This window comes from Rattus norvegicus, chromosome 8 (assembly GCF_021556685.1).
Source record: "Rattus norvegicus strain SHRSP/BbbUtx chromosome 8, alternate assembly SHRSP_T2T, whole genome shotgun sequence".
Classification (NCBI taxonomy): domain Eukaryota; kingdom Metazoa; phylum Chordata; class Mammalia; order Rodentia; family Muridae; genus Rattus; species Rattus norvegicus.
The window spans coordinates 73,215,927-73,230,143 of NC_141541.1; the positions used below are offsets into that span (position 1 = coordinate 73,215,927).

Here is a 14,217-nt window from a genome sequence, read left to right on the forward strand (position 1 = left end):
GATTTTAATATTGATATGGTTATCAATACAGTTCACCCTACGTAGATGATTAAGTTCAAGATTTTTTTTTTTGCCTGTTCCCCACAACCTCTGTATACATTTAATGAATGCCCAAATCAGAGCTGGAAGGCTCTTCACGAAAACATAGTAAACTGCAGTCTAGAAGTACAATGCAAGTTTCAATTCTATTTAACCACTAAGTTCTGTAGCTTAGCCTCACCTTGGTTCCTTCACTTGTACAACAGGGATAAAAAAGAATGTGCATAAAAAATTCCTTGACCTATGAACATACACTACCTGGTTAAGACCCAAAATTGTGCATTTTGGATTGACTTCATTTTGAACAATAACATGCACATACTCTCCAATTATCGATTTTTGTTAGTGTTGCTTAATAGGGTCAGTGCATATTAAAGTATGCCCCCTCTTCCCTGGAGACAGGACCTGACTCTATTGCCTAGGCTGGCCTTGAACCTGGGCAGTCCTCCAGCCCCAGTCCCCCTGCTGCTGTGACTGCAAATGTCAGCCAGCACACAGGGCTGTCTTGATAGATCGGGGACCTCCTAAGTGGTGTAATCTCCCACAGTAAACGATGGAGATCACTTGGCTTTTTAACTTCTCAGGATGTTTGTACTGTTCATCTTGTGCTCTGAGATGTTCATTATTGACCCCTTCCCTCCCTTTTCTTGTACTGAGCCTTGCCAGTCTGAATTATGGCTTGCAATTCTACTGTTAAGTGTCCCTCCCGGAAAGTGCTGTGGCCCCTAGGTGTCTCTTAGTCATATCAGGAGCAGCCACATGGACAGGTCTGTGGCAGTGACAAGAGTAAGCTCAGAACTATGCTCTGGCTGTAAGAAGGCCGAATCTACACAAGCCACAGTCCTAGCAGGCTTCTGGCTGAGTCTAAATCCTGGAACCAAAAGCACCTCCCAGGCCACTTGTTGGTCGTCAGAAACTGATAACAATTCTCGTTTAATAAAGCTGTGTTTATTTAAATCTACCAAGTCGAATACTGACATGTAAAGGGACTCCTCTGAGTTACGATGGCTTTCAAGGAATTAAGGTTTACTTCTTGTAAACCTAGTTCTTAGCATTTACAAATAAATCTAGAACTTGTGTTTGACACAAACCTAAATTCCTAAGATGGTCATGATGAGCAGAGTGCTTCCCGACAACCTCGATGCTCAGAGGCCATCACTACCTCCTGCCTTTGCCACAGCTCCATTTCCTCCTCAGCCCCAGCAGGTCAGAGGAGGCAGCAGTTATTTCCGGCTGTTGTTAAAAGGGCTCTAGTGGTCCATCGGGAGATAATGTATGTATTTCCTCAATATCCACATATATGACAACCCCCACTGACCGAGCAGTCACAACTCAGCTACTGCAGACCTGAGAGAAGGATTTCCATATGCAGAATACTCTCTCCTGTGTCTGTCAGCGCAAATTTAACCTTTCCCCAGCCACTCTTTCAGAAGTAGAAGTATAAGGATGCTAAAACTGAACCACTTAGCTATCCTGTCTGAAACACGACATGTACACAGAGGTAGTACTTACCTAAAAATAACATTACAAGATAAACTTGAAGGAAGAAGGAGAATCTGACTTTCATCCTCAATGGATATGGCAAAGTAAAACTGAACCTTCCTGACTCGTTGAATACTGGAATAGACTGGATCACTGCGACAGCTGAAAACAGAGAGTGATAAGCAAATGGAAGGAGGCTGCAGCATCAGCACCCGGCACCTCAGGCCTCACAGCGCCAGCCTGAGCTGCAGGAGATGTTTCCTCCCCCAAGTACAGAAAGCTCCCAGACTTCTCCCACTGCCTCTAGGCTGTCAGCAGACTGCTGAGAACAGCTCAGCACTGGCTTCTGCTTCCTCACCTATAGAATGGGGGGCTTGGGGGAGGCTCCTGCCCGATCTACTGGGTAGGGGGTTGTCATAATAAAATGAAGTTACTAATAAACTCTCTCATTGGAATACTGAGAATAGCATGTAAGTTCAAAGCATGCAGCACAGGGGCACCCAGCGTCCACACCTTCTGCAATGCGACCCCATGTCTCGGGAACAGTCACACACACAGGACATGGAAAGAGGCCATCAGGACGAAATCCCTGAGGTCTCAACACCATATTGATTAAACTAAGGTTGGCAGAGAGAAAACCAGCCTCTTAGCCACATGGGCACCTCTGAGAGCTATACTATGAACCTAAAGTTTCTAAATGTACCTTCTGACAGACATCCCAGGGGATATAAGGGAATCCACATAGTGTAACGAAGCCACGTAAGCACCTTCCAGTCCATGTCAATACAGGACAGCATGTAGAAGGGGTACCTGTGGGGACAGAAGTCAAAGTCCACCCTAGATGAGCATTCTCAAATACCAGTTAGCCCTCCACCTGTAGCACGTGGCTCAGAACAGAATGACAGTCCTCACAAACTCCCATCAGACGCCATCCCACCTCCCCAAGCTGTGAATTCTACCAACAGGCGCCGTGTGTTCTCCAAGGAACCTTCTTTGTTCTGCCTCATGCTGGGTGCTTGGGACCTACTCCTAGCTCTCATCTATGTTCCTAGTAGGTAGAGAGGCCAAACTGCCTCTGGATAAATGAATGATTCTATAAAATTATACAAGACCCTCTAATCTAGAATCAGAAATGCTCAGTCTTAAAGAGACATCACACTGGGCATGGTAGTGCATGCCTTTAAGTCTCATCGCAGAGGAGGGAGAGGCAGCCAGATCTGAGTTCCCAGGACAGACAAGGCTACAAAGTGAGACCTTGTCTCAAAAATGAAAAATAAAAAATAAAAATAAAAAATCAAAGAAATCAATTTCTTTCAAAATGTTATCATCAAAGACCTTGAATCTGTTTCAAATCTTTGTGTCCAGCATGCAGGAGGGTACAGACCCAAGCACAACAGAACATGGTTCAGGCAAGCATCACTGCCCGGTCCCACTGCACCAGGAACCCTGACAAACTCACTATACAAACCCAGCTGAGGATGCCCCACTTCGTGCGACACAATGGGAAAACAGGAAGTATGGATGACGGGTTAAAAACGGAACACTGCTCAATTGGATAGATTTTTGTTTTGTTTCTGAAAGTCTCAGTGTATAGGTCAGGCTGACCTCAAATTCATGGCAATCCTCCTGCCTCAGCCCTTAAGAGTGAAAAAATTAGGTAAGCTACGATCAAAGATGAGAGTCGCTTACCTACCGTGCCCTCAGGAAGGCGCTCTTAACTAACCCATCCAGCCTGGATCGCCGCCTCAACCTTGTCTTCCTTTTCAAGTACTTCCTTCCCTCCTGGTGGGCCTTGGGTCTTTACAACACAACAGTGAGACCCTGAATTTGTAATGAAATGGGTCTTTCATTCTTTGGTTCTCTTTGGGCCCTACAGTCTGGGCTCTAATCTGCGCTTTAAAACGGTCTGATTTAGCACTGCAAAGCGCACTGCTCACTGGGATCCTCGCATGTGTAATCCTAGTCCCAAACCAAATGAAACTCCAGGCAAAGCAGCAGCACACACTCCAGCGGTGAGCAAGCATTTGTACGCACCTGAAAATTTCAATTGCGCTCCATGAGTAAAACACAAAGAAAACCACGGCTTTGTTCTGCATTTCTTCCATGGTGCCGAAAACGAGAAACAGAATAAAATTTCTTCCAAGAAACTATTAAAAAAATCCAAAAGAGTGGGCAAATTTAAATATTGTATGTATCTGTGTGTGCACATACCTACCTATCTGTCTGCATACCCACAGCACATGCATGCACTTACACATGCTCCCTCTTTTAGTCTTTAAATGTCTTACACTGTGGGTGGGTGAAGGGAGTATGCCATGACGAACCTGCAGGAGTCAGTGCTCTCCTCCTCCTGACTTGCAGGAATTGAATTAAGGTTATCAGGCTTAGAGCTTTTACCCATTGAGCCATTTCATGCTCCCTTGTTACAAACCAGTCTTTCTAGATAAAGGGGTACTTCTCTGTGCATGTATCTACATAACGTACATTAGAGTGAAAGAAGATGCCTCCCCAGTGAGAAGCCACTCCACCACTTAGGGTTTAATAAAGGAAAAGACCTTTAATACAAGCGCAAAACTGGTTCTGGCTGATGTACAAAGGGAGCCAGACTGAGTAGAAACCCAGCAGTGTGTATGGTTGTAGGGCCCAAGTTACACTTTGAGCATATAACCATGTTTCACAGAGACAGAAGTCCCAAGGACTGGTTATCATAGCTGTCTCCAGACAGACAAGGGCTGCTCTCCCAGACAGCTTTGCCCAGGGTCATCCTGCCTGCAGGGCAGAATCGTGCTCCTCCTGCTGAGAGAACCAGGAGCATTTCGTTCTTTTAGTTAAATTCTGCTCTGTGTGACTTAGTATTTCCTAAGCACATTTACCAGATCCTTTATAACAGAGTTGTTATCTTGTTTCTCCAGTATCAAAAGCGCACGCGCGCACACACACATGCGCGCGCACACACATGCGCGCACACACGCGCACACGTACACACAGTATAAAGGATATTGCCAATGGGCATGGGGGCCTCCACAGCCCGCAGTAAGGAGCAGAGCATCACAGACACAGTGACTGCTCTACTGTATGCAATACTGTCCTGTGCTCACCACTCCCTGCGTGTCTACACAGCCTAGTGCTGGTACATGCCACCTACATAACATGCTATTTCATGGAGTATTATGTGTATGTGTATATGTGCCACTTGTATGCGGATGGTTTGGTGACCAGAAGGCAGCATTCAACACTCTAGAGCTGGAGTGACAGATGGTTGAGAGCCACTGACATGGGTATTGGAAACCAAACTCATCCTCTGAAAGGGCATCAAGGACTCCTGACTACTAAGCTGTCTCTCCAGCACTCGTGTGCCTAGCACTCTGCAGTTCATAACCCATGCCACATGTATTCCTCTGTAATTGTTTCTGTATTTATTAAACTAACCCACACGCAACGCCAGAACAGCTGCAGTACCAGAATGCATCACCATGCCAGCCAGCCATTTCTGTAAACTGTAACATAGATGTAACCTCTTTTTTTTTTCTTCCTTGAGACAAGGTTATGCTATGTAGTCCTGGCTGTCCTGGAACTCACAGAGATCCACCTGCCTCCACAGTCCAACTGCCACAGGGATGTTTTCTATTCTGCAAGCCCTAACTCACAGCTGTGATGACCATGGCTCCTCCTACTGCTGCTTCTGCTATTTCTTGTACAAATGTCTTGTGTCTTTGGTTTTATGATTTTTGTTTGGAAGCCTCCCATTTTCTTTGGAAACCAATCTGTAAATTCTTTGAGACAAAGTTTTTTATAAGAATCATTTTATTTGGGGCTGGGGATTTAGCTCAGTGGTAGAGCGCTTACCTAGGAAGCACAAGGCCCTGGGTTCGGTCCCCAGCTCCGAAAAAAAGAACAAAAAAAAAAAAAGAATCATTTTATTTTATTTCTTAAATCCACTTTAGACTCTCCATGTTTTGATTTGTTTTGTTTTTAATATTTGTTTATTTCATGTATGTGTCTTCAGAGACACCAGAAGAGGGCATCCGTTCCCATTACAGATGGTTGTGAGCCACCATGTGGTTGCTGGGATTTGAACTCAGGACCTCTGGAAGTGCTTTTAACCTCTGAGCCATCTCTCCAACTTGATTCATTTTATTTTTAATAATGTGTATGTGAATGCAGGTACTTCTGGAGGCCAGAGGCAGAGATCTCTTAACACTGGAATCTGAGGTAGTTGGGAGTAGTCACTCAGGTCTTCCACAGTAGCAACTTATGCCCTTAACCACTGAGCGTCTCTCTGGCTCCCGAGGGTAATTTTAACAGACTCGTCTGGAGTCTGAGGGTAGCAGTGGCTGAGGATCACTTTAAGGTCTGTAGTGTGAGGACTGTGCAAACAGCAAGGAGACGGGAATTGTATGACAGATCCTTCTGGAGGTCTCAGAGTCTGCTGTTTTGTTTCGTTGAGGCAGATCTCACCAGCTACGTTAGGCTGGCCTTACACTTAAGACCCTCCCCTTAGCCTCCGTGCTGGGGTTACTCTATGCGGCTCACAGTCTGTCCCTTTCCTCTAGGAAGGCCGACACTTAAGACAGGTTTTGTGACAAGACTTGTGGGGATGGAGGAGGGGGGCACAAGTGTAATTATGTCACTGTCACAAGCAGCTCTCTGGAATCTGCTCTACGAGAGAGGTCTCACTTCTCTGCTTCACATCTCCGTACCTTGTGAAGCTAAGCTCTGCATGCCCAAAGCCACTTCACTTTCTGACCTACTCATCACTAAGTAGCTCCCTCCTTATCCACATTAGCAGTGCGCTTCCTCACCCAGCTACCTAACCTGCCATGCTTCCTCAGAAAGAATTCTCCACAGTGTTTCTGCAGAGCCAAGCAAGCACATTTAGTCTCCTGGCCCATGATTATTTCATACAGAAAATGTCTTCACCAGACCACCTGAGCTACTTAAGTACCGGGCCAGACTCTTTGCTCTTCTCACCCCCCTGCCTCCTAGGCTTTGTCTCCATTGTTTTCCTACCGTTCCTGCCCAGAATCCAGGGGCTGTTCACTTGAGTGGCTCCTGCCCTCACGATGCTTAGTAACCCCTCGATATATAAGTACTTCAGCCAACCTGGGGCAAATTTAGCCCCCACTTCCATGTCAAAATAAGCCTTGTCCAGGCCCAGAAGCTTCGTACCCACCATGTCCCACATGAAAGGTACCCTGAAGACAGAAGGTGATTCTGAGTCTGTCCCTTACACTTGGCAACAACAACAAACCCTGAATTCTTACTTAACATAGTTTGCACATACAAGATAAAATGTCACACACTACTAGTTACTTTTTTTTTTTCGGAGCTGGGGACCGAACCCAGGGCCTTGTGCTTGCTAGGCAAGCGCTCTACCACTGAGCTAAATCCCCAACTCCTACCAGTTACTTTTTAAACTAAATGGACAGCTTCTTCCCAAGGGAAGAAAAACCCATAAATAATACAGTCTGCTGTGCTGACTACTACTTCAGACAGACAAGCACACAGTGCACACAAAATCAGCACTGAGATGAGAGCGGCAACTATGCCCGACGGCTTGCCTCTGTGGTTGGCAGTGTGTTCCTCACAGTATGTGACCTGCTAAGAAGCAGGCCAAGGATAATAACTGACAGGGAGCGGAGAGGTATTGGAGGAAACAAAACCATTTCCAGTTGCGAACCTTTAGCAGCTAAAGCCACCAGCACACTGCAGAAAGAGCAGGGGAGCAGGAATTTCTTAATCAAATCAAGAGAAGGCTTCTCTGCTCTTGCCTGAAAACCAAACTTCCCTAGGTTAGAAGCTCTTTATAATTTTATCACTTCATGAAAGTGTAATAAATAACAAAACAGGCCAGCCACGTGAAAACATGATCTGGAAAATACCAGTGCTTTAAATTTTCCCTTCAAGGCCAGGCATGGTGGTGCACAGCCTCAGTACTTGTGAGGAAGGAGAGTCTCTGAGTTTGAGGATAAACTGGTCTACAGAGCAGCCTATGTAAATCAGTATTTAGTAACTGAAGCCTGGCGCACTGGGACCCGCCCACTGGATACTGAAATCCTTCACCGCTTGTTCTCACAGGCAACCCTTCCATACCTGGATGAGAGCAGGCAGCACCGGGGAATTCGTTACCCCAATTGCGGCATTGAGGGTTTCCACTAGTGCCAGCATCTGGCAGAAATACATCATGTCAGCCACGGTGTGGAACGTGTCATAGAAGGACTCTAGGGCACAAACATACATGATGGTCGGTCAGTTCATGTCATCTAGCAGAGGCAGCTTCTCCACTGAGACCATGCCTTACAGGAAGAGAACTTAGGACAGAAAACAGACATGAAGTAAGGTTCGTGCTTCTACCCTATGCGGAACAGGCTTCAGGACCCCCAGAAGGAGCCCCTCTATCTCCAGAGCGTGAGCACAAAGGCCCTGCTTCCTTCCCCTGGTTAGAAACAAAGACGAAGGCATGCCTGGCTTCCATTCTGTGACCATCTATTGAAGAGAACAATCTGTGTACAAGACAACGTGGTAACTATTTTCAGATTACCTCTTCTAATTTAAAGCTAAATCTCTAACATCTATATTATATGGGCAATCAAAAATTCAATTACATAAAGATAAAAGTACTGAGTAAAATTATATTACAGGAAGGCTGTAGACATGGCTCTGCAGGGAGATGCACACGTTTCTCGGAAAGAGAACCTGAGTTTGGTACCCGGCACCCATACCCCGCAGCTCGCAACCACTTACGACTCCAGCTCCCTCTGCTGGTCTCCACAGGAACATTCACTTGCACATTCCCACACATGCACGCACTTTTAAAAACTAAATCTTTTCAAAAGTTCATCATCATCGTCATCGTTATTATTATCACCATTACTATTACTATTATTATTATTATTATTATTATTATTATTATTATTATTACTATGTTTTTACCGTGTTTGGTGGTTTGGCCTGCACATACGTCTATGCACTCCCTCTGGCCATGGGAGATCAGAGGAGGTATCTGGTCACCTAGCACTGGACTTATAGACATTTGTACCATGTGGTTGCTGGAAATCAACCCAAGTCCTCTGGAAGAGCAGACAGTATTTTTACTACTGAGCCATTTCTCCAGCCCCTAATAAATTAATCTTTAAAATTAGATTTCAAAATCCTTCACAGTGTTTGTACCTTAGGACTAATAATTCTTAGAATTTTGAGAATCTATCCTAACTAAAAAGAGGTAACAATTTCTTTTTCTTTTTCTCTTTTTTATTTATTTTTTTTTTTTGAGCTGGAGACTGAACCCAGGGCCTTGCCCTTGCTAGGCAAGCGCTCTACCACTGAGCTAAATCCCCAACCCCGAGGTAACAATTTTTAAAGGCCTTATTAACACAAGGTTGTCCTCTGAAACATTTCTAAGTGCATTACTGTATAAATGGTCTAATAAGAGTACAGACTGTTTCAATAAATTATTTGATAAAAATTCAAGATGACCAAATGAGGCTCACACATGGCAGGACTGAGGCTCACACAAGGCAGGACTGTGAGGCTCACACAAGGCAGGACTGTGAGGCTCACACATGGGCAGGACTGTGAGGCTCACACAAGGCAGGACTGTGAGGCTCACACATGGGCAGGACTGTGAGGCTCACACATGGGCAGGACTGTGAGGCTCACACAAGGCAGGACTGTGAGGCTCACACATGGGCAGGACTGTGAGGCTCACACATGGGCAGGACTGTGAGGCTCACACATGGGCAGGACTGTGAGGCTCACACAAGGCAGGGCTGTGAGGCTCACACATGCCTCAGGCACTCCCCATCTTTACCAGCCCTGCCTGCACACACTGTTTCTGCATTCTTCCTTGCAGTACTTCCCAAGCAGGCATCACTGACATTCGAGGCAGGACCATCCTCTGTCCTGCACCCTGGAGAACGTGGGGGATTCCTAGCCCTTGACTGCAGAACACACACAGCACCTCTGAGTCACTGAGACAGCAACACGCATCTCCAAATGCTCCCAACAAAACCAAAACCGAACCACAACAACAAAAAAGAAAGCCATGGGCAGATACAATCATTATCTATATATTTTTAATCTAAACCCTCAGTTAAGAGGGTCCATAGGAAATATAAATTACAGGTGAAAACTGATCACCAATTAGCCAGCAGGCCAGCTTCACTTGACAGCTTTTGGACTGGATCACTTTATAGCCTCAATGTCTTATGATGCTTTGTGACATGTAGTGCATGTGTGGCTGCACACATGCCATGGTGTGCAGGTGGTTAGCAGAGGACAATTCTGGGTGTTGGTTCTCTCACCTCACCACGTGGGTGGTGGAGGTAGACTTTGGGGCTTGGCAGCAAGCCCCCTTACCTTCTGAGCCCTCTTGCCAGCCCTATAGCCAGCAGTCTCGCCAAAACCCTCAGCATCCACCTGCCACCTTAGGGTGACACAGTGAGCGCCCATCCACCTACCACCTTAGGGTGACACAGTGAGCGCCCATCCACCTGCCACCTTAGGGTGACACCGTGAGCGCCCATCCACCTGAAGGTCCCTGTTTTCCTTCCAGGATGACAAAGCCAGACTCAGAGTAACTGCGCCAGCCGAGACTTCCCCATTCTCTCATGGGACCTCATGAGGGCTGCTGCTCACAGGGGACTAAAGCATGTGGCTTTTCTAGTCTGCCAGTGTGCTACCCGGAGTCCAGTGTCGGGGACACACACACACACACACACACACACACACACACACACACACACACAATTCATGGCTCCTCCCCTTTCAGCTAAGCAGCTCAGCTGCCTCAACCCGCAGGTGCAGAATCCAGCGTCAGACAGTGGGGTTTTCCACAAGAGGCCATTTCTCAGGCTGGAGAGGTGGCTCAGTGGTTAAAAGCACTGACTGCTCTTCCAGAGGTCCTGAGTTCAATTCCCAGCAACCACATGGTGGCTCACAACCATCTGTAAAAGTCTTTAAAAGAAAAAAAGAGTTCATGTCTCTTCTCAAACAGTGTGCATTTTCTATTATAATTTTATTTTCCCCATACCTACTTTGCAAAAGAAATTGAACAGTCAATTGACCTAACTCAGACCACTGGAAACTCTATTCTCTCTAATCTTTTTGAGAGTGCTTGTTTACAAGCTGCTATGATCAAACAGGAGAAACAAGCTATACATTAATTTTAGCCTCCTGTTGTTTATGCTACTGTTAGCTTTCTAAATGCTCCACAAAACCACCCTAGTGGCTCTTCCCCAGAAATTCCTCACTGATGAAGACACATGAGGAGTTAGTAACTCAATGCCATGTGTCACATCCGAAAAGTGAAAGCGCTGGGCCTGCTCCGGTCAGCCTCCACCAGGATCTGGAAACAAGTGTGGGGAAAGCACAGGGAAGGGCAGGAAGGGCAGGAAGGTCAGGGCATCTGTTCACATCCATGGCAGAGAGAGCCACCTCAGCTGAGGTAGATGAAATTCCATCCTTACCTTTTCCCAAAATAAAGAACCGCACTGTGAGGTTGACAAAGATCCAGGAGAAGCCCAGGAGCTGCACGAGGTTGTACATGAACAGGTACCCTTTCTTCAAGTTGGTAAGAGCTGCAAAGCAAAGCAGGACAGTGAGCCACGGGAACCAGAAGAAAGGAGGGAAGCCCTGAACTAGACAACTCTAATCCTCCTTTACCTGGTGGCCCTTTGCTTCCTTCCACTCACAGCCGTGACCAGCTCAGGAGAAAGACTGCAGCCCTGGCTGTGGACGCAGGAAATCTATTTCCCTTCAGCCCTTGCTCTAGCTAACACAGTTCCTCTTCTCTGGCACTCTGGGTGGTTTTTTGTTTGTTTGGTTTTGGGTTTTGAGTTTCGTTTGTTTGTTGCTTTTTTAAGATTATGCAGGTCAAACTGGCTCACATAATAGGAAGAATGAAAACAAAAGCCAATTCTAACATTTGGTCGTATATCCATGGAGCCAGTCCTGTCTGAACACAATGTACCAGACACTGTGAAAGGCATGACGGGGACACAAAGACAGGGACAGCACAGCCCTGCCTCCTAGAGCTTATGATGGGCTGGAAGGCCACGTACAAGCAGAGGCAGATGGAGGATGTCTTCTGAAGAAAGACTCTAGCCTGGGGAACAGGCAGTCTTCAGGTTGATGGGATAAGCTAGGAGCTGAGCAGGATAAGGACAGGAAGATGTGGACACTCATTCTGTCGACAGAAAGGCTTGGCCTCACAGCCCCTCACAAGAGGGGAGAACAGTCTTGGGCAGAGAGGTGGTGTTCAGTTTTTGGTGCCCAGGCCAACTGTGTTATCAGTGCTCTCATCAACACTTGGCTGATTCCCAAACCAATTAATAATACAAACAAACAACAACCAGCCCATCTCATAGAGCCAAAAGACACCAACTGTAATACATTTAAACTTCTTCACAGTGCAAAATGTATACTTCCTTCCCCAGCATGAAGAACCCTATCATCAGGAAACTATGATTAAAAAAAAAGTTTAAAGCCTTGTCTAGCATGCTAAAATCCATGTTTTAAGGGTTTGTTTTTTTTTAACTATGCCAAGTTTAAAACACTAAAAAAGGGGCTGGGGATTTAGCTCAGTGGTAGAGCGCTTACCTAGGAAGCACAAGGCCCTGGGTTCGGTCCCCAGCTCCGAAAAAAAGAACCAAGAAAAAAAAAAAAAACACTAAAAAAAAAAAGTTAGGTTAAATATCAGAGGTGGCTTTCAAAACAGAACTTTATTATTGGGCCAGTCATCATGTTGGTACCCAGCGCTCTAGAGGCAGAGGCCGGAGGATATCTGTGAGTTTGAGGCTAGCTTGGTCTATGTAGTATGTTTCAGGCCAGCCAAAGGCAATTTTGAAACCTTGTTGCAAAAGTTAAAAACAAAACAATCATCATCATCATCACAGTCATCATCGTCGTCGTCATCGTCATCACTATTGCTGATGTGATCATCATCATCGTCATCACTACTATTGCTGATGTGATGTGGAGGCAGGCACATGTGCTGTGGCTCAGTGTGGAGGTCCCAAGTCTGTGACGTCAGTCCTTTATGACGTCAGGGTTCTCCTTTCACCCTTGTGTGGTTTCCACAGGCTCAGTTCAGATCTGTGCAGGCATTGTCTTCATCCAGGTGGCTCCTTACGCTGGTCTTTGCCTCCACTAATCCTCTTTAGAGACTAGGTTTTTATCTTGTAAGATGATTTCTCTAAATCTGTGATCACTCCAGTTTTTTTTTTAAATTCACTTAAAACACAATACACACACACACACACACACACACACACAAACACACACACACTCAGAATCTTAGGTGTGTAAAACACAAGATCTATATCAAAGTGGAGCTTCTTGCGAGATCTACCCCTTCAAAGCATTTCTGGGAAACTTTGAGGGACCAGAGAACACAATTTAGAAACCACTTCTTTAGTCTAAAGCTACTCCTCCTGTACTTATGGCAGAGCTGCGATTCGGAACGAGCCTCACCTCGTAATGTACTTCACAGAGGATTTCCCAAGACCTGCATGAGCCTGCCACTGGGACACTTAGCTCATGGGGCTCCACACCACGAGTTCCTCTAGTGCTTCCCAGCAGTGTGTGTAACGGGCGGCTGTTCCAGCCAGGCACCATCACCACAAACGTTATATATTCACTCACAGACCTTCCTTCTAACAAACGTTTGGTTAGATACGATGAATCTTTTTCTAAAATTCTTTAGAGCTGGGTGGGGTAGCACACACCTTTAATCCCAGCACTCAGGAGACAGAGGCGGGCTGATCTCTACATGTTCAAAGCCAGTCGCCGGGCTTACATACTGAATTCCAGGCCAGCTAAGAGACCGGTGTCTCTAATAATAATAATGATAATAATAATAATAATAATAATAACAACAACAACAACAACAATAATAACAACAACAACTATTAAAAAAAAAAAAAAAAACAGGGGCTACAGAGCCAGCTCAGTGGCTCGGTGGTCAAGACCACTTGATACCCTTGTAGAAGATCTGGTTTGGTTCCAAGCACCCACATGGTGACTCACAAGTAGTAATAACTTATTTCACGAGCTACAACACTCTCTTCTGGTCTCCTGGCGCACCCAACAGGCACATGGCACAGACGTGCATGCAGAACACTTCTCACCCTGAGAACTGATAACCACTGGCATCCTTGACGGCCCTTCAAACTTCAAGTGGCAGAAGATACCAGGCTGAAGGAGTGTGGCCTTAGTTCTAGAAGAACCATTTCTTAAAGAGCTATCTTTTTTGTTTTAATTTTATGTGTAGGCACATTTCCACTACCTACACAAGGCGAGTGTCATCTGCCCTTAGTCCGTCCATAAGAGCAAGGTTTTTTTCTGCTTCGTTAGCCTTGTTTCTCAGACAAGGCTAGTCCCAAACAGAGAGAAAGGGTAAGGCTTTAGTGTGGTGTTCATAGCTTAAAACTAAACATAAACTGGCCCAAGCTTGCATCAGGGTGAAATTCCCCACTCTCCCGCCATGCCACAACTACCCAGCCCATCACAGATTGACTGGTAACCCCCTCAGACACTTACTTTCAGGGGAGCCTTCGCTTTCTAGTCTGAGTTTATTTAGGCGTTCTTCCTCCTAGAATTTAGACAGAAAATTTTCAAGAATACAAGTTAGAATTCCCAGAAGCCACACAGGCCCAGGTGCCGGGAGCTTGACCTGACCCCCTCAGGCTGCCTCTT

General features: G+C 45.9%; 1 protein-coding gene across 1 annotated transcript in view; it reads right to left on the reverse strand.

The window, feature by feature from the left end:
* Hacd3 (3-hydroxyacyl-CoA dehydratase 3) overlaps positions 1–14,217 on the reverse strand; it is a 37,163-nt gene that overhangs the window by 1,970 nt on the left and 20,976 nt on the right. The window contains 6 exon segments of the mRNA NM_001106831.1: positions 1,552–1,683; positions 2,225–2,331; positions 3,556–3,668; positions 7,615–7,742; positions 10,989–11,099; positions 14,062–14,113. Coding sequence (NP_001100301.1) covers positions 1,552–1,683; positions 2,225–2,331; positions 3,556–3,668; positions 7,615–7,742; positions 10,989–11,099; positions 14,062–14,113 — 643 coding nt within the window.